Here is a 27,380-nt window from a genome sequence, read left to right as displayed (position 1 = left end):
TACACTGTACACACACATGAATGCTAACTGAAGGATAAATGAAGAATAAAACACGGGAGACACAAAATCTCCCTCTCTGTCGCAAAATCTGCCCTTTATTGTTATAGAGAGCTGTGCACACATCATCATCATTTTAATAACAATCATGTTGTGATCAGGTGTCTGCTGTTCTGGATATTTTGCCGAAAAATGTAATATTCTTGAAACATTTTAACTCCATCATTTACATATTCCTGTCATGGTAAGGCTGTTTCACGCTGTAGTAAAAGACGATTCCACGTCCACCTGCTCCTCTGGTTTCGTGCACAGATGGTTTGATTGCTCAGCAGCATGTGTCAAAAAGGAAATCATGGAAATGGTTTTGAGCTTTAAATCATGTAATGCACATTGTAAGCCTCTTTAAGTTCTGCCTCGGTTACATAACCACGAAACTGGGAATATAGGTTGTACATCAACTGATGTGGAAAAAAACAGGTCATACTGTGCTCTTCAATAGCTGAATGAATTCCAGTCAATAACAAACCACCACATTGGTACTGGTTCCCCCTAACCTCTCTCTCTCTCTCTCTCTCTCTCTCTCTCTCTCTCTCTCTCTCTCTCTCTCTCTCTCTCTCTTCATTTGTAGAGGACCGTGATGTTCTCTGGTAAATCTTACTAAACATTGTTTTTTAAAGATCAAAAAAAAGTCTCGTATTTCTTGTGAGATGTGACTGATTTACTTGATCATCAGAGATACACACATAAGCCTACAATCAATACAGAAATATGAAATAAGACAATCAAATTAAAGGAGCTTCATAACAATCCATGCAAAATATGTAAGGAGCAAGCTTTTTCACAACAACGCACACTTTGCCAAATTGCAGATTTCCAGTGGGTTTTAAACACAACAGGTATATCCCACCTGTTGTTGCACAATTTCACTATGCTGAAGTAAAGTGTCAAATAAAATAGAGGCGGAAGTTACTCACCATGGTCTTATATTTGCATTTTGCACGCATCCACGTGTTTGGTTATATAGTATAGATATGGCAGAACACACACCATGAAAGCAATGGATGAAACTCTGTGATGCATTTTCAAATTCATGTACATGTGCCATCTATAAGCCATAAGGCTGACATCATTTGATAATTAAGGCATACAGTCCTTTTGACTGTCAAATCGTTCAACGGTCAGAGTGAAATAGATTGCCAGAATTTTTATGCATTACAGTTTTCACATCTTGCTCACGCCAGCACCTGTAATATGAGAGAACCTAACACGAGGAGAAGCAGAGGCTTTCCGTCAGCCATTCCAGCACTTGCACCCGTTGCCAAATTGAGACCTCCTGCCGCTCCTGACAAACAGAAGAGAATGACAAAAACTACACAAACGTTTCTCACTTTAAATAACTTCTTGATATGTCACCCTGCTGTAGACCTACCTCTGGTCAGAGGGTTGGATCTTACATTGATCCAGTAGACTGCGCGCTGCTGAGCTACTGTGGCCCTGAAAACGACATGTTTAGAGAGAGTGTTAGAGGGTTTTTACCTGAAAATCGGGTGTTGCTTTCCCAGTCTCTCTCTCTCTCTCTCTCTCTCTCTGTGTCTCTCCCTCCATCACACTGACTCACATGATATATTCACTCCTCCACACACTTCCACATGACTGATCCCTCTCCTACTTACACACCTCATCCTTTAACTAGCATGTTTAGTAATTTGGACAAAATGAATTACTATGGAATGATAAAATATGTTTGTGGCCTCCATCCTTGTTACTAGATTTAAGCTACAGTTGGTTAACAGCTGGTAACAATTGGGGTCTCGTCCCAAATCTCTAGCCTGGGACTTGAACCCGGGATACATCTCACCCAAAGTGACAATCATACATCTCGTCTGGGATCTGTCATAACAGGGTTTTTTAGGGGTAATGAGGTTGAATTTCTTCCTGGATTACTTGAATTCCAGTAAGTGTGTTGCTCTGTAGGTTCTGGCCAGGTAACTTTAATGTTTCCCTGAACTGACAGAAGCGTAGGGACTGGTAAGTCATTTGCAGCCAATATTTCTGTTAGGTATAAGCAAGGCTACTAGTTGTCCCCAATGACATTTTTTTTTCTTTAGTTTGAGCATCTGATTACTCTCCTACTCACACATCCTTTTTTTTGCATGTTTATTAATTTGGTTATAATAAATTACTTTCGAACTGTACAATATCTGTGTAACCTCCCTCCTTGGGACTGCTGACAGCTGGTAAGAGTAGGTGAATGTTTGTGATGGTGAAAAATATATGAAAAAGTATTTTTGCTTTACATGAAGTAGACAGGGTTTGTAGAGTTGGGTGGCATCCATCTGTATACTGTGGCATTGCCCTTCAGGTTGGTGTTGGAATGAGTAACAGCTCCTTGTGGATTCCCGGTGCACTGTGAACATCCAAAATGTACACTTGTCAGCTGATCTAATCATTTCCACTCGTATGGTTTTGTCTTGCTTGCTAATTTTCATGAAATATTCAATGATGTATGAGATAAGGATGTGGACGAACAACACATCGTTCTCTGGGTTGGATTTCTTATATTGACATCTGTAATATTTATTTTTTTATCACTCTAAGAGTTGTTGGCAGCATAAGAGAACAGCGGCAGTAATTCACCTCAAGAAACTTTGTGTCCGGAGGTGGATTATTCCAGTTCCCAAGAGCGTTGTTGCTGCCCTTTGTTCGAGCTTCGAGAAGCACACCTCTGTATTCTGGTCCAGTGATGGTCACTGCAGGGAGACCAACAGAACAATTGACAATCTCATCTCATTTGACACAATGGGAAAAGAAAAAAAATTATAATATCACAACAGATGGCAGATATTCTTTGACATGGCCTTTTAGCTAAATCACTACGGAATTAGATAATGTGCAAATCAAGATAACTTGCAGACTATTAACGGTGCATGTTAAATGATTAAAATGATAAAGTACTTAATGGTTTACAAAAAAAAGGCATACACGTAAAGTAAGAGGTGGACAAAAAATGTGTCACTTTGCTTCATTTATGTTAAAAAATGCTCATGTCATTAGAAACATATATAGGGTGTTTAAATAAAAATCAAATTTGTAATCGTATGTGTTTGTTCTGTAAGATCTGAAGACGACAGCCTCTGAAAGATCCAATGACTTCTGTGCTCGTCCCAACATGACACCCCCCCCCAGAGTAAGATGAATGAATTAAAGATCACTGTTGAAAGCTCTTTTACTTGAATCAGCGATGGTGTAACAAAGCTCAAATGACAGATAATACGATTTTTCCATCCTCATCACCCATAATCCCACACATTTGGTCAACACAAGATCGAATTGATCTGCAGTCTCTTTTTGAAATGTCCTTAAATACTACTCGTGTGATGTATCATCTACGGAAGCCGACACGGGCGTCTTACCTGTGACGGGCTGGCCTGGCTGGAACGTCTTGGAGTTGGTGAGAACAACATAGGGCGCAGGCGATGGCTGAGGCTGCACCCCGGCGTGGCGAGGCATCATGTCCTCACAGGCACCCGTGGGAGCCCCGTTGGGGTAGCCACTAGAAAGACTGAGCACTTGAAGTGCCAGGAGAGCAGACAACAACAGCTCCATCAGGCTGAATGAAAAGCTACCGCACTGCGAGCTGAACACGTCGGTGTATGGTGACACACAGGGCCGACCCAAGGCAGTGATGCTGTTGCGTCACAAAACCAAAAATGAATTTTCTCTAGTTACGGCTTCTGTGACCATGAAATGTGCTTTCACATGCGTGCTCGCGCTCAGTGATATTCGTCAGCTGATGTTCCAAAGTGATTCGTCAAGCCTGTGCTTAAGATGAATCGTGGCTGGTGGATGTTAGAAGTTAGAAAACAGTTGCACATAATGATGACAACATTTTATTAACTGTATTATCTTCCGTGGAGTTGTAAACAGGCATAAACATTCAATTACCCAAGAGGAACATAGAAAGAGTTTGCACATGGTGGGCTGTCAGCATGCATCGAGTCTCTCTTTCCTTCATGTGCTGAGCCTAAATACTGCCACTCAAAATCTTACTTCGGCAAGTCATTTGAAACATCTCCCGAGCACTTATCAGAAAAAGGTTTTCAGAGAAAAATCCCCTTTCCTTAGTTCGTGCCATGTGTAATCTTTGTACTTAAAGGATTAGTCTCTCATTTGTAGTATTTTCGTTTTGGGCCATAGCAGCGAGTGGATTGTGTCTTTGCGTCCTTGAAATTTGTTTAATCTCGGTTTCTCGAAAAGGATTTGTCTTTGAAAAAAAAAGAAGGGTGAAGTCAGATTAAAAAAGAAGGAATGGAAAAAGAATGAATTATTACTGGATTTATGATTAACATCAGAGACGCGACGTAAGTGCCGGCCTGTCTCTCAGTCTCGACACTTCACGCTTTCTTTCTGATGTCTGTATGATGTATATTTATAATTTACTTTACATACAAGAGAACAGATGGAGCGACCGCGACGCTAAGATGAAGAAGCAGACTGTCGTCCGACAACCAGGGACCTTAGTGCTGTGGGCATTGCACTTACCTGAGAATACCTTCCTCCATGACAAGTTCTCTCTGGCTCTCATCTTTTTAAATTTACATTTCTCTGTGAAGATGGACTGAACTCATTCATCATTCATGGGATATAGTTTATGATGAAAAAGCGGACTTTAAGAGGCATTATGAGTCATACATCAGACTGTTATAGCAGAGTCGTCTGACAATCTTCTTTTATATTTTAAACCGACTTCTGGCCAGACTGTTTGAGGATGTTTTGTTCTGGCTGATTACTGAATCGCTTCATTCATTTCTTCTTCAATTTATTGCATATGCATTGTCACAGAGCGTGTTCTATTCTTCATATTGCTCCATATCATGTTATCAAAATCTTAGCAGGAAATGTGAGGATAACTTTACAGCAACATTTTGAAAAATTGCTGCCTTGTTGTGTTTGTGCAATCTACAGTAGCACACTGTCTCTAAAATGAGAATCCAATGAGAAATGATAGTGATTTATTAATACGATAATAAGAAATGAATGATTTGCTGCTCTCTGCATATCAGCACATTCGTAGCCTCTTTCACTTTTACGTATACATTTTCTCTTATTAAAAAAACATAAAGTTGGTCAAATCACTGGAAATGACTGAACTATCACCAATCCTATATTTGGATCCTGAAAACGTCCTTCCCCTAGATGAAGTTTGTTCAGTTTGGGTAGTGAACATGGGAAATTCAAATCCAACAGAACATTTCCTTGTTTGGTAACACAGTTCCTAAGAGCTGATGTGAGCGACGGCTGAAAGAAGAAAAAACTGAATTGTGTGCAAAGTTAAGGGTCAATTGACTTTTCCTGTTATTTTCCCATCCATCTCTACAATATAAAGCTGGAGGCTGTCCGAGTCAGCCCAACAACTCTGTTCAGAGACACACGGACCAGCAGAAGGTGCAGTAGAAAGTCACTCACACTCTAGTTCAATGTCAAAATGTGTCTCAATTTTCACTTTCCGTCCAATTCTCTCTTCTTCTTTTGCAGCAAAAGCAAACCCATGTGTGTGTGTGTGTGTGTGTGTGTGTGTGTGTGTGCACATCACATCACATCGTCATGTTAATCCTTGCATTGTGGATTTTGCACTTCATCACATAACTATCTACATGGCTGGATGCTGTATTCGTTGTACTACAGTTTGTCATGGTCTTCAAGTGGAAAGGGTTGAGTAACTGATCAGAACACGGCATTAATGAGATGAAGCCAAATTACAACCCAGCAGTTGTGAACCTGGATCTCTATCAAAAGTGATCGAACAGGGTAAGTAACCTTTAACTTTAGAACCGTGACAAGATTTGTATAACCTCAATATAACTAAGTGGTTTGATTTGATTTATGTAATATGATGAAACACATGAAACTCTGGACTCTTGCTGTAACTCTAGATTCAGGAGAAGACAAGTATCATCGCGTAGTGCCATGCTGGACTCACAACGAGAGCGGAATGGGGACAAAACTGTGTGTTTGTGTGTGTGTGTGTGTGTGTGTGTGTGTGTGTGTGTGTGTGTGTACACGTGTTCTCGCGTGTGTTTGGGTAATATATGACAGCGGAGAACAATCGAATGAAATCCAATACAAAATTCCACTGAGCGACACAGTCAGTGACACAGTTCCATTGATATGATGGAGCAGTGTGCTGAATCTAAATGAGACAACGAGAGACAATTCAACATTTGGATTTGATGGAGTCTAGTTAGGTTGCTAAGATTCGTGTGGCAGCTGTTTTATTAAGTGATTGAGAACAAAAGCTGTGATGAGTGAAATTGTAAGCAAACCGATTTCTCGCAGATGTTCTTCTGCATGAATTTCTGCGTATGGTGTGTACTCCAACCTTCAAAATACGTTTCAAACAGGAATACAGATGCAGCAAAAAAGAAAATGCATCAAAGTGCCGTGTTTTTAAAGCATAAAGAAAACAACATTGTAGCCACAGGGATGTCACAAAACAACCAGGATGCTCTTAAATGTTTTGTCAAATGTCGTAGCTTTGCTTGAGATTGAAAAGACATCCAGAGAGGACAAGGATAAAAAAAAATGGGCTCCAGTGAATGTAATAAATAAATAAATAAAACACAGGAGTTCAATGGGCCTCTTTGTGTGCAGACCAACCATCACTGAAGATTGTGCTCCCGAGGGTTTGTGTAATGGTTTAGAAATTGTCTGTACAACATTGCAAAAGAAAAAGAAAAAACAATCTCTTCACTCACCTATTCAGAACTGCTGTGCTGGTTTCCCCCCCGTTGTTGTTGCTGTTGTGTTTCCAACATTTCATCACATCATAATGACAAAATATATAGAATCCAGAATTACCAAAGCGGCTCGCCAAATAATGACATTGATCTGCCACCACTTAGTTTAAGTACAGGCGACCAAAAGTAGCAGATTTAAGATGGGGAGAAGATTGCCCTTATAAATCACAGAGGCCATTTCACCCCCCCCCCCCCCCCCCCCACACACACACACACACACACACACAAACACACACACACACACAATTTCTAAAGGGTTGTGAAATACAATTTATTTTTGGGATTCCTGGGTTCTTTGTTTTTTTTTAGTTTTGTTTTACTCTTCTCCGTATTGGATATACAGATTTATCTCTTTTTCAAACAATCAGAGTTGGATTGCAGCTGACCTCAATTCTGTTTCAAAATGTCCTTTTATTATTCAATGAAGACCACATGACTGTTTTGTAATTTACATCTTTGTGTTTGACAGAACCCTGAGTTCGCGGAACATGTGCGGGTGTAGTAGCTGTCTCATGAGACCACGCAGCTGCTGATTGGTTTCACTGGAAGTTGCTTCTTTGAAAGCAAATTCAGTCCATCATTTTTTCTTTTTTTTAACTTTCCTTCATCCAAAAATGTAAAAGTGACGAGCACCAACATTCAGGTCAAACCACTTCATAGTCAGTCTATTCGGTTGATGTGCAGAGTGTAGTTTCTGCGTACATTCTACCAAATAAAAAATGCTGTGAACCTCACTTGCATTGACTTAAAAAAAAGAAGAAAGGAAAATGTGATCTTTTTCTAAAACAATTTTAACGTTATTTAATCGGCTTCATGTATCCTCTTGCAATTGGGAAGTGACTTCATATCACAAACGGTGGCACCGGGATGCTCATTTTAATGTCTAAGGGCATATTATCCATTTGTTGAAAATGCCTCAGACATTATCTGTCTTCACATAACTTATAAAATGTAAATGTATATAAGAACTGATGGTTTATTACAGGGTTTGTGATGAATTTAAACTTTAAACAAGCTGAAAGTGAAACCAAAGGTTACAGTCTAATTTGTTTGAAAACAGTGTGCCGTTTCCTCGAGGGGCCACAACTACTAAGACAACCATTCATACAACTCAGAATATAGATTAGATTAGAGTATTTGCAGAAAGACTCTTTTAAAGGGTCAAACTTCGGCCCGGGAAAGAAATAAACAGAAACTCGTGCACTGAGGCATGAGAAAGAGAAATGATCTATTTTCTCTGGTGTGAAAACAAGAGATACGAAGTTACTCAACCGTGGTTTTTGTCAAATGCCGGCAGCAGACTGTCACGCACAGTTTGTCCAGGTCTTCAGCTGCTACACCGTGTCAACATCAGACTTTCATGTGACTAGCATCTGAGACTTCCACGTAAAGAAGCGTGTCGACTAAAAGAGAGGAACAAGAAACAACACTTTTTTTTGTGTGCAGCTGATATCTTCACCGTCCAAAATTAGCAACCTCTAGAAACCTGACATCAATCAAGACTCAAGGAAATGTACTCTACGGACTGATAATACATCACGAACATGAATACAAATGCCACAAAAGAAAAACAACAGAAATCCTCTAGGGCCGAAACCAAAATCCTCTACAAAGCAGTTTATCTCTGCTAGCTGCTCTAGGTCAGGTTCATGAAAAACTTGTGATGACTCTTGATCCCTTGGATCACTTGGTTCTTCCAGCAATCAAATAAGGATTTACTGTGAAAAAAAGAAAGAAAGAAAGAAAGAAAGAAAGAGCTACGTACACGAATCATCCCATGAAAAAATGTCCTTCAAAAGACCCACATTACCCATAATGCTAAGCGTGCTCTCTCCTTTCACAGAGTACTTGTGCCTTGGAATATCCCCTGGTTGTTTCTGCCGTTGCCACGTGTCGAATCTGTTACTGTTAAAGCAAACCTTACCACTCGGCAGGTCACAGTCGCTTTGGAAAGCAGCCGCTTAAATGGTTTGCGTGACTCAAAGTAAAAATGCTGTCAGTCTTTTTCCAGTGTGAGTTTATACCAGGACGAGCCCTGAATGGGTATCCCCCAAAATTATCTTGTTTTAGTTTTCGAACATTTGCTGCCGGCAAGTCTGCTTCCCGATGACGAATCAGCTGGTTCGAGGTGCCGTGTTGAACAAGGGTCTTTCCGTTTGCAGAATATATTTTTCTAGTTAGAGCAGGTGTTGATGTTCTTGCCGTCAGCAGCGTCCTCCACCAGCGCTAGGTGATAATCAGTGGAGAGGGTGAGGTGGGACACGCAGCCCACCAAGCCTCCAATGTACTGTCTGTTTGTGTGAAGAGCTATCTCTTTCATGCCACCTTCAGAGGGGGAGCACAACGAAAAGAGACATTAAAGGAGGAGAATATATGAGACATCGTCTGACACATGCCGTACACGAGTGAGTGAGTTGTGAGCTCCGCCTACCAACATATAAGGGTCCGTTGATATTGAGTTGTCTCATCTTGCCAGGTGACCTGCCTGTCTTTGCTCCGTAGTCGTCCACCGTCAGCTTCCCTGACTGCCCATCCCTGAAGAGATAAGTGATTATTTGTCAGCATGAAAAACTGTTGTGTAATTCATGGAAACACATATTTTACTGTTTACTCCTTTTGCTTCATTTAAATTATTAAAGAAACTAAGTGCGTCCTTTTGATTTTTCCCACAGATTGAATATCAACTAAGGTTTCTGATGACCTACTGTATCCTAATCAATACCAATATTGATTAGTGCAGATGATTAAATGAACTGTAACTGTCTGTAACCTAGGAGGATAGGACAGGCAATTATCACTCCACTCAGTTTACCTCCCTTTGTTTTGGTTGTAATATTAATGTTTTGGCTTTTTTGATCACTAACTCTAAAAAAAATGCTAATAATGTCCCATGTCCGTTTGATACATAAACGTCCACATCAATGACCATTATCCATTTCAGACCAAAATGACGTGACGCAATTGGATAGACCTACAACCAATCACAGTAATGATGGAGCAGTGGTATACCCTCCAGTTTGTTTAATACTGTCAAGATAGAGGATTTAATAATGTCCTGTTTCAGAGCTTACCTCACAGCTTTGACTCTGTGCCACTTCCCATCACTAAAGGTCCCGTTGACAACAATGTTAGCCACACCACTGCCCAGGTTATAACTGGAAAGACAAATACAAGGAGCTTTGTTAGATGCAAAGGGTGCAGTGAGTTGACATTTATGATGCTGCCCGGATAAAATCCTGGTTCTCTACCAGGTAATAATTCATCAGACTTTGAGTCTTTTTCTTTTTCTTTTTTTTCCTGGGATCAGGATCAGGATTTTTTTATAACCTAAATATATTCAACAAAACAGAAGTGTATTAGGGACAGAAATAAGAAGAAGAAAAATTAAAAAATAAAAGTTGAAATATCGAAAAGAAAAAAGCTGGAAAGTATCATACAAAGTTATCTCCTGTTACATCATTGAAATATAAAGGTAAGTTTCTGAAGTGATGATGGCTGTATGATATCAATAACTTATTCCTTTTCTTAACCTTGACATTACCAACCTAGCAAACTTAAAAACAAATTTAAACTTTCTTCACATTCTTTCTCTTTACTGAAAAATTCCAAAATTGAATGCCAGGCCATATACTCTTCCATACAAAAAATATGAGTAGACATTAGTAGTATATTTAACTCAAACACACAAATAAACACCTGAAGATTAGAGCCCCATCCTGAAGCCCCATAGACAGGAAGTCACTGTTGGGTCTCATTGGACTGTCTCCTCGCCATAGCAACAAGCCGTCCTGGGCTGTGCTCTTAAAACGCATGAACAGGTTGGTCCTGGACCCGGAAACCCTGAAAAGTTTTTCATGTGAGCAAGTGCAACCAACCTGATAATTAATATTTACAGACGGAAACATTTTACCATTTCAAATTAGGTTGATAATCAAACATATCAACCATAAAGCCTTTGAAGTCCTACTTCATACATGTTGTTCTACCAACCTTTTAACGATATCTCTGTTGTCATACGTCAGGTAACTTCGCCCAATGAACTGTGGGATCTCAATGGCTTCAGTCACAGCTGTGGAGAAAGCAGTGTACTTACTTCATACCATCACAAGGTGGCAGCATTGTCGTTTGACTACTGGCTAAAGCTAAGCAACGTCACTAAAAGTGTTACTTTGAGGATGAACGAATACGGAAAGGGGTATGGATATATTTTCAAAGTTAACCTCAAAGGTGGAGACGTTGCAGTTGACAATAAATCCTTAAAAAAAAATTCAAGAAAACTTACTGTTCAAACAGTAATTCCCACACTCTGATCAGCGAAAGCATTGAAAAACAGAGAAGGCATAAATAGGTTTAAGGGATTACAGCGTCCAATACATCATTCTATATGAGATTACATGGTAGCAGAGAGAGAAAAAATGTAATCCATGAGAAGAGGAGCGATTGCATCACATGGTTAAAGCCATTATGCAGAAACATGAACATATGTTGCTCTTTTTTTAATAAATCAACAAATAGTTGAGGGTTTCGTGTCAGTGTGTTAGGGCTGTAATGATCACCCAAAAGATTGAGTTCCATTTGAGGCAGCAATCTCAGGGTTATTATCCATCTTGAGCCAATTCAACGTTTATAGCAGGAGCAATTACTCGAACATGATTGGACCAAAAAACCTCATGTGAAATATGCAGTTGGCAAACAATAAAATGGTATAACATGTTATATTTACAAAATGGTCAGGTGTCCCTAATTTTAAACAAGATAATTAATTAAAGCTCAACAGGCTGCAACTATATTGTTTTTAAATGTAATGATTTTTTGGGGTTTGTTTGTTTTTCTCGCAACAGACAGAAATGCTAAAATCAGATTTATATCTATTCCTACTCCACGAAAGCATGTGGCAGCATCCACGTCAAGCATTATATGAACCAGTCACTGATATGTGTAATCTGATGTGATGCCTGATGTTCTCCAATCAAAATACAACAAACTGTGAAATGCTCTGTGAATACAGTGACATCAAACCTTGGAATGTACTGGTAATTGTTTAAAACCAATACCAGAAAAACTGCTTTTTGCCCCACTGACCTTTCTGGCAGTGCCTGCCATCATACCCCAGGGGGCAGTCACACTCGTATCCATCCCACTTGGGCCTGCAGGTCCCTCCATTGGCACAAGGACTCTCCACACATGGGTGTGCGGAGTTTGCGACATTAACACCCCCAGCAGAACCAGTTGTTACTGGGATGGTGCGGTCATTGAGTATCAGCTGGGAGGTGAAAGGAAAACAGAGGAGGAAAATGAGGGATGAGGGAAGGACTCGTCATAGTTAGTACACGTACAGTAGATTATATATAGAATTACCTTCTGAATAATTCCAGTGAAGGGTTTTATTACGCCAGCCGTCCTCTTGGTTTTTTCATATTCAGCTACTCCTCCAATATAGAGAGGTGAACTGCAGTTGATCTGAGTGAAAGCTCCCTGAACGGAACGATTCATTATGACAACCATCCATGAATCATTGTTGCTGTGCCATATGAATGAATATACTCATGAATCTTATTGCCATTCTGGTGATGATTTGCTTTAAAAAATGCCTATCTTAAAGATTTCACATTTTTGAAAAGGTATAATTTTCACTCCTCCGCACTTACAACTTAAAATCGTGGAAGATGCTGGAAAAAAAATCACATAGTTGGATTTTTACATGTATGTGTCAATTGACACTCAATGTAGAAACAGTTTTTTGTTCTGTGTTGTAACTACATGTTTAATACGTGTGACATCTCAGCATAAAAATCAAAGATGATATTTGATAGGACCAAACTAAAAACACATTAAAACGTTGATTTCAAAGGGACACCCCCATATTGCTATAAGTGTAAATAAACAGCCATTAGACCTTCATAGTGTGAGCAAGTGCTCTGTCGCTGAGCTCGTTGTGAGGTTATTCTGACCTCTAGTGGTCAGAAAATACTACAAACCACCTTTATTCAACACGTATTAAAGCAAAATACCTCAGCAATTCCTTCCACCGGCCTCTGACTGTCCACCTGCAGGATACCACTCTTTGCTGTGCGAGACACCCTCAGCTCATGCCATGAGTCCAGACTGATCTGCTCCTCACTCCTGTAGCACATTTAGTGTGAGACGTCTGGTTAGAAAATGAATAAATGAACAGGAAAATAAAATAGACACACAATAGAATCTCTCCGGTACCTTATGGCCGCTCCTCCAGAGCCGCAGTCAAATCTGAACTCTACATATCTGTCCACCAGGTTTATAGCCAGGTAGTCTCCGCTGCCTGCGTCATCACTGTACAGCAGCATCCCGTCGGGCATTGACGGGCGGAACGTCATCTCGAACTCCGTGAAGGACAGATAACTCTGAGAGGACTGAGGCCAGGGGATGACAGCGTACGAAAACACTGTCTCATTGAAGAGCGGTGAGGACAGTGTGAAACCTGACGAGTTTGACAGAGCAAACGAGAAAGGAACAAGTGGGAGGAAAGGAGGAGTTGAGCCATGGGGCCAGAAGGGCCGTTTGGTATTGAAATGATGAAGAGTGAAAAGGGAGGGAAAGGAAGAAACTGATGAGAACAGAAGAAAATGTAAAGAAAGGACACTGGGAGGAGAAAAGAAAGTGAAACGTTCATGTTGTCTGAAATCCGTGCTGACATTTAATCAGCCCCTTAGTGCCTCTGAGTAAGAAATAATAATCCTCATCTCAACCAATTTTCTTCATATCGCACTCAGCTGTTCAGCAATTACCTTAAAAGGTCTGCGTCGCCAGGGCTCGCATTTTGCGACCATTCTTTCAGACAGTGGGAAAAACGAGGGAGCGAGTCAGGCAGTCTATATTCCTCGATGTGTCTCGCCGTTCAGTTCATTCTGTCAATTAGATTCCATAGAGGTCGCACACGAGATCTGTGGAGATCTTTACCACCTCCTCTGCCGACGGGGTGGTGCCCGGATTGCGCGTGGGTGCGGGACTCCCGACTCGGGAGACCCGAGGGACCATAGTTCCTCCGGCCTACATGTCCTGTTGCACCTGTCGGGGCCGACCCGGGTGCAGTTTAACAGGGACGACGCGCTGTTTTATCCCTCTCTTGGTGAAAGGGGTAAAACCGGACCCCCCCCCTAAGATTTTCAGTAAGAGGCTACAGTGCTCCTCGTAAAAAGAAGTTAGTCTGGAGCGCTGGTATGACAGTTTACAACAGCCATGGAGGAGGATCAAACCTAAAAGGGATTTCACTAATTGCATTTGCAGACGTACAATACTCAAGAGGGATATTTGTGCTTTGTGTAGGTGTGAGAAACGGGAGAAAAGAGTTGACTCACTCTCTTCACAGAGTGATCCACGGAAGCCGAGCGGGCACAGGCAGATGTAGCCGTCGGCACGGTTTGCAAAGCAGACGCCACCGTTAGAACAGCTGACCAGGTCACACACGCTGTCGCTGCACTCACCTGGTACAGAGTGGCAAGAAGATATGAGGTAGCTGAGCATATACTGCCTATCTATACCAATAACTGTATATTAGGATGGACGACATGATAGGTCCCCAATGGTGAAGCTAAAACCCCCACCACCTGCATGTTCACAGATGGGACAAGGTCCCATTTTTCCCCCTTTGGTGTTTGTCATTTTAGGTTGTTCTAATCACACTGATGTATATTCAAGTGTTTAATAATATGATATGTTTGGTTTTAATTTGTCATTTGATGCTACAGAATGTGGTGAGACTTCATAACTGACAGCTGAGATTGACTTGTAATTGATGGATCGCTCGTATTGACGAGGCTCCTCAAGCTCCTGCATCAGGGCTCTTTTGGCCACATTTTTTTACAGTTTGGATGAATGGCAATGGCACCAGTCTGTGCAAATTAAAATGAAACCCTCTAACTTTATGACCATTATGTATGTGTCAAGGCCAAAATATATAGTTTCCTCCTAAAGAGTAGTGGTCAAATGATGTGGGTTTATCGATGACTGATGCCAATGCTGATATTAAGACAGCGGGGCAGCAAATAGCTGATATGTAGAAAAGCTGTTATTATGTTGTATTTTGCATCTGATTATATGCAGCAATTTAATAATGATAACAAATGAGACACATAATTAAATCTATTATACTGCTTATCGTTTGAGGGTTATGAGGGGACAGCTGACATCGGATGAAAGGCAGAGTCCACCCTGGTAACACTGCTTGTTACCTCAAAATGCCAAATATGGGCCCAAATTATTGGTTGACCGATCAATCAGTCTATCAATACCACAGAGACCCTCTAACTGCTGTTAAACTACTCAACTGAGCTCAATTACCTGAGAGAAACCAGCAAATTACGAGTGACATGGATAAGAACTGAAAATCACGGGCAGCAGCCAAAGACAGATAACACTAATTTCACAAACTCACACACATACTCGCTGCTTCCTCACCAATATCGGCTCCACTCAGAGCTCTGCCCAGAGGCCAGGGTCTGATGTCTGTGGCCTTGTTGTTGATGCTCAGACTCTGAATACAGCCAACAAAGCCGCGATTTGTCCCCGTCGCCCTGACCAGCCAATAGGCATTCGGGGATCCGCCCACATACAGCGGGGAGCGGAAAGTGATCTTCGTGTACTGGCCCTGAAACGGCAAGAGAGAAGAAAATATCCATTATCAAAGCAGCTTGTATATGAAACTCTAGTTCATTATCTTTATGATCTGTCATTGAGTCATTGTTACCTGTGAGCGTCCAGATATAGGGTTGTCGTTGTCCATGCGAATCCAGCCACTCATGCCGTCTCTGAAGACAGTTACTATGTGCCACTGACCAACAACAATACGACTCTCACTGACTATCTGAGCCGCTCCGGTGCCACAATTAAACCTGTTGAGAAAAAAAAAATCATATATATATAATCATAAAAAAATATATCCCAAAAAGCTCTAATTAAATTCATATTTAACTTATTTAAAAAAAATCTACCTGCCAACATTACTGAAGCATAGAATTGTGTGTTATATCTTAAACCTATTTAACTCCCTGAAATGCAAATAGTCAAATTTAAATTTTAGTTCTGAGTACAGGTTAAATAAACGAGATACAGTGTGTTAATCATTGAGCTTTAGAGATCAAGAGCCAAGTTTTATATTCATATTTAGTTGTTTCCATTCATTTAAGTCGCTGAAACTCTTTGTTTTCTTAAAAACCTAAATTTTACATTAGGTTCCTTTTGACTAATATGTGTATGTAGTTTACAAATGCAGTTTGTTTATTTTCCCTATGAGAATCTCCAACAATAAGTGATACACACTAGTTCCTCACCTGTAGTGTAGTTTGCCTCGTACCAGGGCCAAAGAGGTGAAGTCTCCACGGCCGTGCTCGTTCTCTCCACAGTAAAGAAGCAGGCCATCCTCAGAGTCTGCCTGCACCACAGAGAAACTGTTTCGGACCAATTCCCATCATTGTCAGCATGAAAATAAAAATAAAAAAAACAGCACAATGTCTTACCTTGAACTCCAATGTGATCTGAAAGGTCTGGTAAGAGTTTTTCAAGGGTTCAAAGGTCATGTGAGAGTAGCCATAGAACCTGGGAAAGCTCACTGATAGAACTGAAGAAGAGCAAAGGATAAAATCATGATACATCTGTGGTAACAGAGCGAGTCGGGATAGCTGCAAAAGAAAGAAAATTGGGGGAGAAATTAAACTGTGCGTCTCTCACCCTCAGAGCAAGTGTCGCCCCTTCGTCCGAGGTTACAGTGGCAGCGCGCACCTCCACTTTCAAAATCACTAAGGCAGAAGCTGTCGGGGGGGCACACGGTGTCATCGCAGGGCAGGTCGTACACACGAGGCACTTCGCCTTTCCAGGGAGACATAGTCGGGGTGGTAGTGGGGGAAGGCAAAGTGATGCTAAGGTGAAGAACAAGGAGAAAGATAATGTTCAGTGCTCGGTCTTCTGACAAAACAAGGTTTTTACAAGGTTGTTTTAAGCTAATAACACTTTCAATGTTTTTATTGTACTATGAGTTCTGTCTTATCTAAATTACCTGTCCTCCCTCCGTGCTTTAAGGAAAGAGAAACCCAGCAAAAAGCTATATCCACCCAAATAGTCAGCCTATATTTCCCCCTGTTAATCACAGCCAGACTGACAGCTTAAATTGACGTGATATTCCACTGCTCCGATCACCATTTTTAACAAATAATAAAGTAGACAGCATTCCAGCAATCCAAGAGCCGGAGGAACACCTATAAGAATCTTGATTTTGTTGACCAAAAAGAAAAACACCTTCTCGATAATCCTTTTTGTTTTCTTCGCCGTTATGAAACAATAGTCAATGTTCAACTTCCAACCCTATAAAAGAGACACCTTTAAAAACAGTACAACAATTACAGTAAAGCGCACACCAAGGTGAACCAAGACTTTTGGGCTATGTCTTACCTGGTGGTGGTAGGTGGGGCAGTGGTTGTGGTGTCAAGGGTGGTACCGGGCTCGGAAGCAGTCGAGAAGATCAGATCTGTGAAGTCTGGGAAAACTGACGAGGTGGTGGCGGAAACTGTTGGGGCAGTAACGTTGGGAGGAGCGATGGTGTTCATACGGTAAACGACGTTTCGACCAGATGGTGGACCAGAGCGTGAACGGAGCTGGGATTTCCCGTTGTCTGCACCAATACCTGGGAATGGCCTCAACTAGGAAGCAGACGAGTGTAGATGTTACAGAAAAAGATGAGCAGTTAATGTGACCTCTATCTAGCCCTCATCATTTTTGATTTGAGAGCATCAATAAACTTGATAAACAACTCAGTCATGGAAAGACCCACCTCTTCAATAAACACATCATAATCCGAGTCATCAATGTCGAAGTCATCTTCATCTTTGTTCTTTGAATCTGTGATGTACTGGCCATAATCACCACTGCCGACATCTGATGCACCTGTCAAGAATACCAGTGATGATTACTACATGACTATTGATACATTCTGTGAAAAGGACATAAGTGATGACATTAACATGAAGGGAAAAACGCGTGTCCGTGGTGCAACGCTAGTCTTGAGTTAAATACAGTACAGTATGCAGGTCAGAGAATGGCTTTGTTGGAAAACAATATGCTAACCACCTGTACCAAGGCTGCTGCACCACATACTGAAAGGTGTCTCCTCTATACAGAACGCTGCCATAGGAAGCTCACAATGTACAAAGACAAAGCCAGACAGTGAATGCCATGGGCATGGCTCAAAGACAAACGTTGATAAATTAGTTGGAAGTGGCTTTTTTTTAACCTTTCAATATTCATCAATGTGATAAATGTTGTAAATAAGACAATTGAATTAAGCTGCGATTCACATAACCCAAAGACCTGTGTACCTACCGTACATATGTCGTCACACATTTAGTGCAAAGTTAATGGACAATTGAGTACATTATACATATTTGTATATTTTGCATATCATACTACACAAACTGTGTGCATCATTATTAATCCTCCTTTCTGCACACTACAATAAAAAGATGGAACTGAATTAGTGCATGTTCAATGTAACACCTCCCTCCCAATTAACCCCCCGCTGAGGACGCTTAATCTGATCTTATCTTACATAACAGCATGCCCTCCCTCTCAACTCCTTGCTCTTCCACCTGTCTACCTTAATTGTACAGTATCATTCTTCATGTATTTTTGTTAAGTGTAAAAAATAACCTGTACAAATTAAATAACAAAAACTATGTCATATCAAATGTCTGATGAAAATGTTGACTTTTAACTGTGAATTGATGCCAAACCATTTAAAGTGCTAATTTGCACAGCCTAATAACATTAAATCCTGAGTAGTGAGTGCCGGCATGAACAAAGGGGGGGTTGCCCAAAAGGAAAAAAAGAAAAAAATCCCGTAGCAAACTAATCTGCTGTTGTGTAACAATCCCCATCAATCCATACCGCACTGTTTCTAACCCGTTTGCACACACAGAGCAACAACAAGAAAAGTATGTCAGTCAGTCAAGCCCCCCCCCGCTGTTCACTCGAGAAGCGGTGCATTGTGTGCCTGAGTGTGTGTGTGTGTGCATATGTGTGTGTGTCCATCAGGGGTGTGGATGGGCAGAGAAGGGGTCTGGCATCCTGTCCTTAATCCTGTCTGATGAGACTCGAGCGTAACCCGCTTTTATCCCCTGCTGAGAAACCACGCTTCTCTATCTCTTCGTTTCTGTCCGTCTGTCTCTCTGTGTCTCTCTGACAATATTCTCAGCTTCTTCAATATGATCAGTCTCCCTGTTTTACTTTCTAGCCCTGTCTTTGTCTCTGGGCCATCTATGGAACTATGGGGTATTTAGTGACTGAATGTATTCACACGCACGCACGCTCGCTCGCACGCACGCACGCACACACAAACACGCACACAAACACGCACGTGCAAGCGCTTATATAATGAGCACAAATCTGTATGTAAACTGTTGAATGTCATGGTCCTCAATCCATAAAGACATTGCTATAACTCTATGTTTCTATATGTGCCCCACACACCTGTGTGAATGTGTGTGTTTGTGTGTTTTAATATCAATCATCCCTGACCGCCCCCCCTCCCCCACACACCACCAGCAACTGACTACTTTAAAAAATAATAAAATAAATGACTCTGTATCTCCATCATCCGAGCAACAGTGAGAACAACTCACTGAAGTGCTGACAGGTGCTGAAAGAGACAAACTGTCAGTCACACACTTGTTGTGTATGTTAAAACCCTATAGTATCTTTTTTTTGTCATGTTTCACTTCGATATTAACATGATCTTCACATGGTGATTTGAAAAGGGGAGGGAAGGGAACTAATCCACATTCATTTGTGAACATAACATTATGGAATTACCTGTGATGGTATTTCTACTCCTAACTGTCTTGTTTAAATAAACTCTTCTTCTGATGACACCTTAATAACAGCAAAAAATTATCTCCAAACCAAAAATAATAAGCTTCATTTGTTCGTTTAGACTGGCGAGTTGTAAAGGTAAAATATGTTGACAGAATAAAGTTAATAACATTAAACTGCTTCATATGTTGGTGATATCTGCACCCGTTTGGGTCCGTGTTTCTACATTAGGGCTGCTGCCTCTGCCCTCCGCTAGTTTGAAGGAAACTTTGAAACACTTTCTAAAACTTTCTTTACGCCGGCGGGAGAAAAAAGTGTCTCCACGGCAACGCTTGGGTTTACGCAGTGTTGCTAAACAAGGTAAATGTTTTATTGTGACTTTATCGTGGATGAGTTCCGAAATGCAAACATAAGCAGGGTCTGTTTAGTTCTGTGTGGGTGTATTGTTGAAGCTACACTTTGTTTTTGAAATGTGATGGAAACCAGACTTGGCCTGGAACAGAGCTTTCATCACGAAGCGGAGCATTTTCTCCCGGAGATCAACATTTGGCCTTACCGAGAGTGCGGACAGGGTTGTTGATGTGGCTGGGGGGGCTAACCCCATGCACGTTGACTGCCCGGACAACAAACTGGTACTCTGTTTCCGGTAGCAACCCCTTCAAAACCATGGAGTAAGTCTCAATGGGCTCACGGATGTACGTCCACTCGGTGTCCATTTCTGGCCTGAGGAGAGAGGGACATGCATTGATACACAATCGTAAACTAAACTTTTTTTTTTTTTTTTTTAAGATCATTGAAAAGTTTTGTTTTCTGATTTTCCCACATTGGTGAGTGGCTTTTTATGAAGGAAAGGTGGTTTTTAGTTCATTTCAAAAGAGAAATTCTCAAAACATCTTGAAGAATAAGTGAAGTGTTTTCCACTTACCGTTCTAGGGACCAGAACATGTGCAGTGAAATGATTGCAACAGAACAATTACTTGTGGTAATTCTGAACAATTCAAAGTGATGAATAACTTCTCAAACAAGACAAAAGGATTTTTTATCATTGTGTTACTATTTTGATGGCCTTCAAGCCTCAAAGTATTTTAAAAAAGTAAGTAATGCAAAAAATTAAATGATGAACTCCTGACCTTATTTTTTATTTTTTGTGGGGGGGGGGGGGGGTTATTATGTCCAGCTTCCATCTCAAGCTGCTGTGTTTGTGTGATCATTTTGGGCGCCTGGAGCTACAGCTATCTGCTGAATAGAGGCGTCTTCGTCACCACTCAATGCCCCCCTTCAGCAAGACCTCTTTTGATGTAAGAGGAGAGAGATTTGCCTATGAGATGGCTCTTTTGTGTGGAAATTGCCCGCACAAGCAAAAACAGACAGTGATTCATGTGTAACTCTTTCGTAGTAAGTGACAATCTCTCGCGCCCTCTCTTTGCTCAGTGGCAGGGTGTTAACTCTTCACCATGATGTGCTCTGTTTTTAAAGCTTGTTTCCTTTTAAATAGTTACAATTTCATCATTTTCTTGTAAAAGCAAAATTATGATGGGAGCATTATGAATTCTATCTGCTTCTTTTTTTCGTATGATTGGTAAATCATCAGATGACGCTTGGCAGATTCTTTCTGACCTCAACTTCCTTCACATTGTTGCCAGAAAACTTGTTGAGACAATGGAAGATTGTGTGTGTGTGTGTGTGTGTGTGTGTGTGTGTGTGTGTGTGTGTGTGTGTTTGAGGCTGGACGCTACTAGACAGAGTATGAAGTTCATTCTTTCTCATGTCAGAACAGAAATGGTTACACTGAACAGAGCTCACGGAGATTGACTGTAAAGGAGCTGTGTGTTCTGTATTACAGTGATGTAACACTGAGAGGATGCAGCTCGTCTGATCAGATAGTCTAAACATGCAGCTAACTTCACCCATAAATGCACACAGATAAAAGTTTGGAAATAAATTAAATTTAGTTTAGACTGTGCACGGTTTCTTAAGTAGTCGAAATCTCCTTGTTTCCTAAAATTTTTGGCGATACATTCTTCCATTAGATGTCGACTTCTTAAGAACGTGCACAGTCCCTCCATGTGTCTCTCCATCCTCAGCCTACAATTCTCCCAGATGGGACGTAAACAATGTGTTACAGATCTCGTTTTAACGAGAATATTATTACGTTTGACTGAGAATATTATCTCATTTTGAACAAGAGCATTATCACGTTCTAACGAGAAAAATAACCTTGTTTTAACGGGAAACACCAAAGATATTTTTATTTCCACAGTGGCAGTTCAGCGCTTCCGTACTTAATTGACGGTCGACCACGGTGGTATATAACTCACTAACTAACATAAAAAGATTTTGAAAATGGGATCTGAGGTTTTAATTACTGAGCTTCGGAGGCGCTGGTAGGTGGGTTTTGTTGCCTTCAGACAGAGCCAGAGAAGCTGCTTCCTCCCTGCTGCTGGTTCCAGATACATTATTAATCCTTACAGGCATGGAGGTGGTATTGATTTTTCTTATCTAATGAGCAAGAAATTGAATCTCAAACTATTGCTCTGAGATACTATTATTTCACTGGCTGCACCATTACATCTGAAACTCTACCAGTCTTGTTCATCATCTTTGATTTTTTTTTGATTTTTTTTATTCTCTTTCAAAACCTTGAAATCTCTATTAGCATTTGGGCTTGATCACTGCCTGTGATAATGGAGCCATCAAGTGATCTGTCCAGGGAAAAAGCTCTCTGAATTGTCTTCTTCACTCAGCTTATCAAGAGAATGGACAGGCAGCCCCATAAAACCAGTCAGCTTTTTCCTTTTTCCTCAGAGTAACACAGCTTTTTCACTCTAGATTTCCCCTCATTGACATGACCACTTCAGATTAGTATCAGTGGGCTTGTTCGATAGTTCGTACTGAATGTGTGTGAGTGTGTATGATTAAATGTATGGTATGTGCCTGTGAACGTGTCTGTGTACTGACTTCTCGAGATGAGGGTCTAATGGACCTAAAGCTTTCCTTATTTGTTTTCTGAAGACTGATCAATCGTTTCCGACTGACCTGATGTAAGCCACCAGGAAGTGAAGGACAGGTGCGCTACCCTCGCTCTCTCCTTGCTGCCATGACAACGCCAGCTCTGTGTCAGACACAGCCATGACAACAGGCTGAGTGGGGGGAGATGGCGGCATGCACATATCTGAAGAAGGAGAAAGAAATTAAATGCATTCAAAGTTATTTTAACTGTGGTATTAATAATAGCATCAGCTGTACAACGGATTCCTACTACTCACATATTCTTACCATGTGAAGAGGTGCTGATGTCTCTGGGCATGCTGGGTCTGCCCTCCCCTGCCCAGCCATACGCTCCAACACTGACTCTGTACTTAGAGTTAACCTTCAGCTTACCAATGTCCACGTCCTAGAGGGCCATTCATATGGGGCAACGGGGTAGAGACACAGATAGAAAATGGAAAAATAAGCAAGAGCACAGCAGCAAGGGTGGTTAGAGGAAGAGAAGAAAAGACCGGAGGCAAAAAGAAAATGGAAGAAAGATGGTGAAAGAAACTTACTGGGAGTGGAAAGTATGTCACATCTAGCTATAAATATTGACTGCGATGAGAAAACAGTGAAAGGCTCTAATTCACGAAAAATGGCTAAATGACACTTACAAAGCTGGCTTGTCCATCAAATTGTCCCTTTGAGAAAATAAGAGCAGAAGTGTCTATAAATGTTTGAGTATCACGGCACAGACATTGCTAAAACGTAATAATAATTACAATAATTTCATACTAACATTAAACATAATGTAAGTAATGTAATTTTACATTTTTATAGAAAGAGAGAAAGGAAGGGCATCGTCACCAAAATATATCAATATGTAAATTTTAAAAATATAAGAATACAGTTTATTTTTCTGTATTTAAAGACTAAATCATTACCTTAACAGCTGGTTCAAGCTGCAGTGATCATGTTCCTCATTATGTAGCAACACGTCAACCAGTGTGACTTGTGTTTTTAATATTTTTTGCACAACAGTGGATCGATGGCACAGAGGAATTACACATACCAGACTTTGGATGCACAGAAAATATTTGGTAATATCAATTCACTGTTTGGTTTTGGTCTTTTTATTGGATTAGTTAAAAACAGTAAAAAAAACAAAAAATTTGAGTATATTGCCAACCTTATCTTCTAAATGTTGGGTGTTTATGTATTTTTTTTAAAACATGTTTCAAGGTGATGTTGTTTTTTGATGCTCTGATAAAGCAGCACTATCACAGTTGGCATTTTTCTTCATTGTCAAAGCTGAATGTTAGAGGCACATCAAAATGTTCCTACATTTCTAAGTGCACTACTTATTTGAATGTAGCATTCAGTGAAAAGCAATGTCAGAACTCTCTGTATACTCACAGTGGTCAGCATATCCAGGCTGAGAGGCACCTCCATCAAAGATGCTGAACCTACTGGATGTCCATTCTTTATCTCAGTATAGAAGACCTGAAAAACATTGACATATGAAAGAGAAACACATGCATAACTTTGTTTACATGAAATTGCTGTTCCAGTTAAATCAACCCTATTTTGGCAGTGTTGGGGTTTGGCAGGCATTCAAAAATTGGCTCATAGAATCATTGTCCATCCTTTTAGCTCCTACTATTGTCACTTTATTGACACACTTGTTGTTGTCTACAACCTATTATCAGTCATAATGCAAACACGGAATCATATGGAGGGAATACCATGAGGAAACAGAACTTTCAATAAACTTCCAAAGTGACTGGCTAAAGGAACGTATGTTTATCTGTGAGTCGTGAGGAAGCTCGGTAGTTGACTAATCCTCTTAGAGCAGACATATGGTCAAAAGCAACACACACACACACACACACACACACAGAGTCATATTAATCCACATTTTGTTAATGGTTAACTTAAATCAAACACTACAAAGAAGGAAGGAAGGAAGGTGGGTAGGGTATTAGATCTTGTTCAAAACTATATATATATTTTTAAAAGTTACTTTGGTGGAAACAAACATGGATGCTCAAAAAGTTATGTCAGAATAAAAAAGAAGAAGGGAGAGATCCAGTGATCAGTCCACTTTGTGCCACAACAATGTTAACACTTTTAAATAACAACCAATAAAAGTATGTCCTTCACTGTATGTCTCTACTGAGTAAAGCAAATACCATCAGTACTTAAGTGCAGCTTGCCTCGGGTGGACCAACAAATCTAGTCTAAAAAAAGAGATTTGAGACAACTACTGTATATTGCCTCAGATGGAGCACACGTTTGGTAGTGAAGGGGTTACATTTATAGACCAAAATGTCAATCAAGCCCTCAAGGCCATCTTGCCAGACAGCCAGTTTGAAAAGCACTTTGAAAGCAGAAAAAATAAGGGCAGCACCTCAAAGAGGGAAATTTGATTTGTGGCATTTGTTAAAAACCTCTCCAAGCATTTCGAAAGAGAGTACTTGAAAAGGAACACGTAGGGGTGTGCTTTTAACCAGCTGGTTATTATTTATTTACATTTTCCTATTTGTCTTGAACTACTTTCTTCAAACTATTTACTTTAAATTCCAGTGTGTGACCTTGCAAGAAAGCCTTTATAGTGAAATGGCTTGAAATATACATGATCAAAACTTTATGGAACCTAAAGACTAATGTTAAATAAGTAGAGAAATTTAAAATGAATAGAGGTGTGTATGAAAAAAGACCTATCAATACAAATCGCCCATTTTTACAACGTTATTGTGTTGTTCATGTCAGCTCACTGCGTTTGATGGTATTGAAAGTTATGTCATTATGTTGAAATAAAATCATGAGTTTGTGATCATACCTTATATCCAGTGATGGTGCTCACATGTCGCCGGGGCATCTTCCATCGCACGCTGAAGGCTGTGCAGTTGATTGTGTCCAGCTGGATGTCTAAAGGTGGACTCAGACGATCTGGTTCAAACACAAACACAGAGACATATAAGGAAACGGGAAAACAAGGAAACAAGCAAAGAAAACGGAAGACACACTCGGAGAAAAGAGCACATTTTATTGTGATTAGGCAGCTACTATCACCTTTATTTAGTTGGTGTGTTAGCTTTAGTTAATATTCAAATGGGGAAAATACAACATACAACAATAATTCATTATTATTTGTCATCTCAACATTTTACAGATCTGATATCAGCATAAGATATAGAAACAAATTTAAGTGAGTAAAAGTTTAAGGTGTTTTACTCAATATTAACAAGGGCTCAAATTACTACTTACGACTACTTATTACTACTACGTTTGTCGTGTGATCAGAGCTCACCACTCTGTGATAAGACTCTGCTCTTACACAGAGCAGACACTAAGAGTTTCATATTTTAGTGTGCGCAGTATTGATAACTGGTATGTCACAAATTATAGTTTTTTATTTGATGTACGTAGGTGCTATCGCCAACAGACTAAAATCAATGAAATGGTTCTCATGTCTATATATGTAGTAGATGGTGGGGTCATGTGGGGAACTTAGGCATTTGGTGTTTGCCTGAAGATTGTAATGGTGACACTACGGGCCCAACCCTTGTTGATTGTGTCTACAGCTTACTGTGACCAAAAATTTGTAAATGTAGGTCAAATAAAGATAAAATAAAGCCTTTTTAACAAGAGCAAGTCCGTTGAAGTATCTTTCAAAATAGCCAATTATATTCTGAACATAACCTCTTCTCTGTATTTCACCTGAGTCCATTAAAACCACTTGAGGTGACATAACCGGCAGCCCGACATGCTGGCTCATAATATCAACTATCTGTGACTTGGGGTGTCATTATTTTCATGGTCTTTGTTATCAAAACCTGGGTCATTCTGTGGCACTCCAGGAGATTGTGATTACTCTTCCAGTGCTCAACCGTGACCTGAAAATAATTCAGTCTCTTTCAGACTCAGAAAGAGAAATGGCCACAGATCTGTAGATCATCGCTGCTGCTGATGATGACCTATATGCATTACCAGGCTTTAATGAGCAGACAAGGGCCCTCAGATTCTCATAGACTTAAACTTTCTGTCATACTATGTACACACACTGGGTGATTACTACATTCAGACCATCAAAAAGCTCCATGAAATGATAACAATAGCTGAATATGTGCATTTTAAATTGCATTTATTTCGATTTTAGAGTAGATTCTGATATGACGTAAAAACACGTCTGCACAGTATTGTTAGTACGTTTGCAAAAAGCTGGGACCAATTGTGCCAAAGTGTTCTCTCTCTGTCTGAGTGACAAAGGACGAGACATGGCTAGTTTAAACTGACACTGAGATGACACAAATCTAAATATAGCAGAGCAGAACTCAGTAAATTGAAATCTCGTGTAGCTACAACACTGCTGTTTTCCACTTTCATTTTTCTCTCCTTGTCTATTTCTTGTGACGACCTCACTCCTGTGCAGTCCTCCGGACTCATCCCCTGTCTGCATCCCTCCCCCTCCCTCGTGCCCTTCTCCCTGTTCTTCCACCGGAGCAGAAAATGCAATATGTCAGCCGAATTCCCCGATCATCCATATCTCCCCAGGGGTGCGGCCCAGCAAACCTTTGGGTGAGCTGAACTCCCAGAATTATAGCAGATAGAAAAGGGGTTCTCAAATCATCATTGCATGATTTTTTTTAAGGCTCAGAGCGTCTGGATGTTAAACTGGTATCTGTGGTCAATATGAATCCTTAAAAGCTTAACATAAACCACGAAACTGGTGGATTACATTCGATCGGCAAGAGATTGGAGTATTGATCCTGCTGCCTC

At 40.5% G+C, this 27,380-nt stretch overlaps 2 protein-coding genes across 4 annotated transcripts in view; both read right to left on the bottom strand.

The window, feature by feature from the left end:
• Positions 1-69: 69 nt before the first annotated feature.
• si:dkey-251i10.2 (uncharacterized protein LOC562682 homolog) lies at positions 70-3,658 on the bottom strand. The gene is made up of 5 exons (XM_035640038.2): positions 3,411-3,658; positions 2,635-2,747; positions 2,295-2,404; positions 1,427-1,491; positions 70-1,339 (listed from the first exon to the last, which is right to left on the bottom strand). Exons 1-5 carry the CDS (start codon positions 3,601-3,603, stop codon positions 1,230-1,232), a joined length of 591 nt encoding a protein of 196 aa, XP_035495931.1. The 5' UTR covers positions 3,604-3,658; the 3' UTR covers positions 70-1,229.
• Positions 3,659-7,046: 3,388 nt separating this feature from the next.
• The window catches only part of LOC118314463 (pikachurin), a 29,621-nt gene continuing 9,287 nt past the window's right edge, over positions 7,047-27,380 (bottom strand). For 2 of the 3 annotated variants that reach the window (XM_035640943.2, XM_035640941.2), the window contains exons 2-25: positions 25,441-25,550; positions 24,015-24,101; positions 23,273-23,299; positions 22,905-23,022; positions 22,665-22,800; positions 20,185-20,351; positions 17,593-17,705; positions 17,214-17,461; positions 16,497-16,684; positions 16,286-16,386; positions 16,100-16,200; positions 15,517-15,661; positions 15,228-15,417; positions 14,129-14,254; positions 13,008-13,251; positions 12,806-12,917; positions 12,153-12,269; positions 11,877-12,057; positions 11,077-11,100; positions 10,785-10,863; positions 10,491-10,634; positions 9,866-9,949; positions 9,226-9,329; positions 7,047-9,119 (exon numbers count right to left, since the gene is read on the bottom strand). In XM_035640943.2, the coding sequence (XP_035496836.2) occupies positions 8,968-9,119; positions 9,226-9,329; positions 9,866-9,949; positions 10,491-10,634; positions 10,785-10,863; positions 11,077-11,100; positions 11,877-12,057; positions 12,153-12,269; positions 12,806-12,917; positions 13,008-13,251; positions 14,129-14,254; positions 15,228-15,417; positions 15,517-15,661; positions 16,100-16,200; positions 16,286-16,386; positions 16,497-16,684; positions 17,214-17,461; positions 17,593-17,705; positions 20,185-20,351; positions 22,665-22,800; positions 22,905-23,022; positions 23,273-23,299; positions 24,015-24,101; positions 25,441-25,550 (3,098 nt within the window). In that variant the 3' untranslated portion in view covers positions 7,047-8,967. The remainder of the gene's footprint in view (positions 9,120-9,225; positions 9,330-9,865; positions 9,950-10,490; positions 10,635-10,784; positions 10,864-11,076; positions 11,101-11,876; positions 12,058-12,152; positions 12,270-12,805; positions 12,918-13,007; positions 13,252-14,128; positions 14,255-15,227; positions 15,418-15,516; positions 15,662-16,099; positions 16,201-16,285; positions 16,387-16,496; positions 16,685-17,213; positions 17,462-17,592; positions 17,706-20,184; positions 20,352-22,664; positions 22,801-22,904; positions 23,023-23,272; positions 23,300-24,014; positions 24,102-25,440; positions 25,551-27,380) is intronic. The other variant, XM_035640942.2, reaches the window with a different exon arrangement.

Source organism: Scophthalmus maximus, chromosome 19, assembly GCF_022379125.1.
Source record: "Scophthalmus maximus strain ysfricsl-2021 chromosome 19, ASM2237912v1, whole genome shotgun sequence".
Taxonomy (NCBI): Eukaryota; Metazoa; Chordata; class Actinopteri; order Pleuronectiformes; family Scophthalmidae; genus Scophthalmus; species Scophthalmus maximus.
Note: the sequence above shows the minus strand (reverse complement) of the source record. Positions and strands in the feature narration are given on the sequence as shown.

Coding starts and splice junctions, on each gene's coding strand:
- si:dkey-251i10.2 (XM_035640038.2), bottom strand. CDS start 3,603: ATGGAGCTGTTGTTGTCTGCTCTCCTGGCACTTCAAGTGCTCAGTCTT. Junction 2,748..3,410: donor GCCAGGCCAGCCCGTCACAG/GTAAGACGCCCG, acceptor GTCTCCCTGCAG/TGACCATCACTGGACCAGAA. Junction 2,405..2,634: donor CGGACACAAAGTTTCTTGAG/GTGAATTACTGC, acceptor GGATGTTCACAG/TGCACCGGGAATCCACAAGG.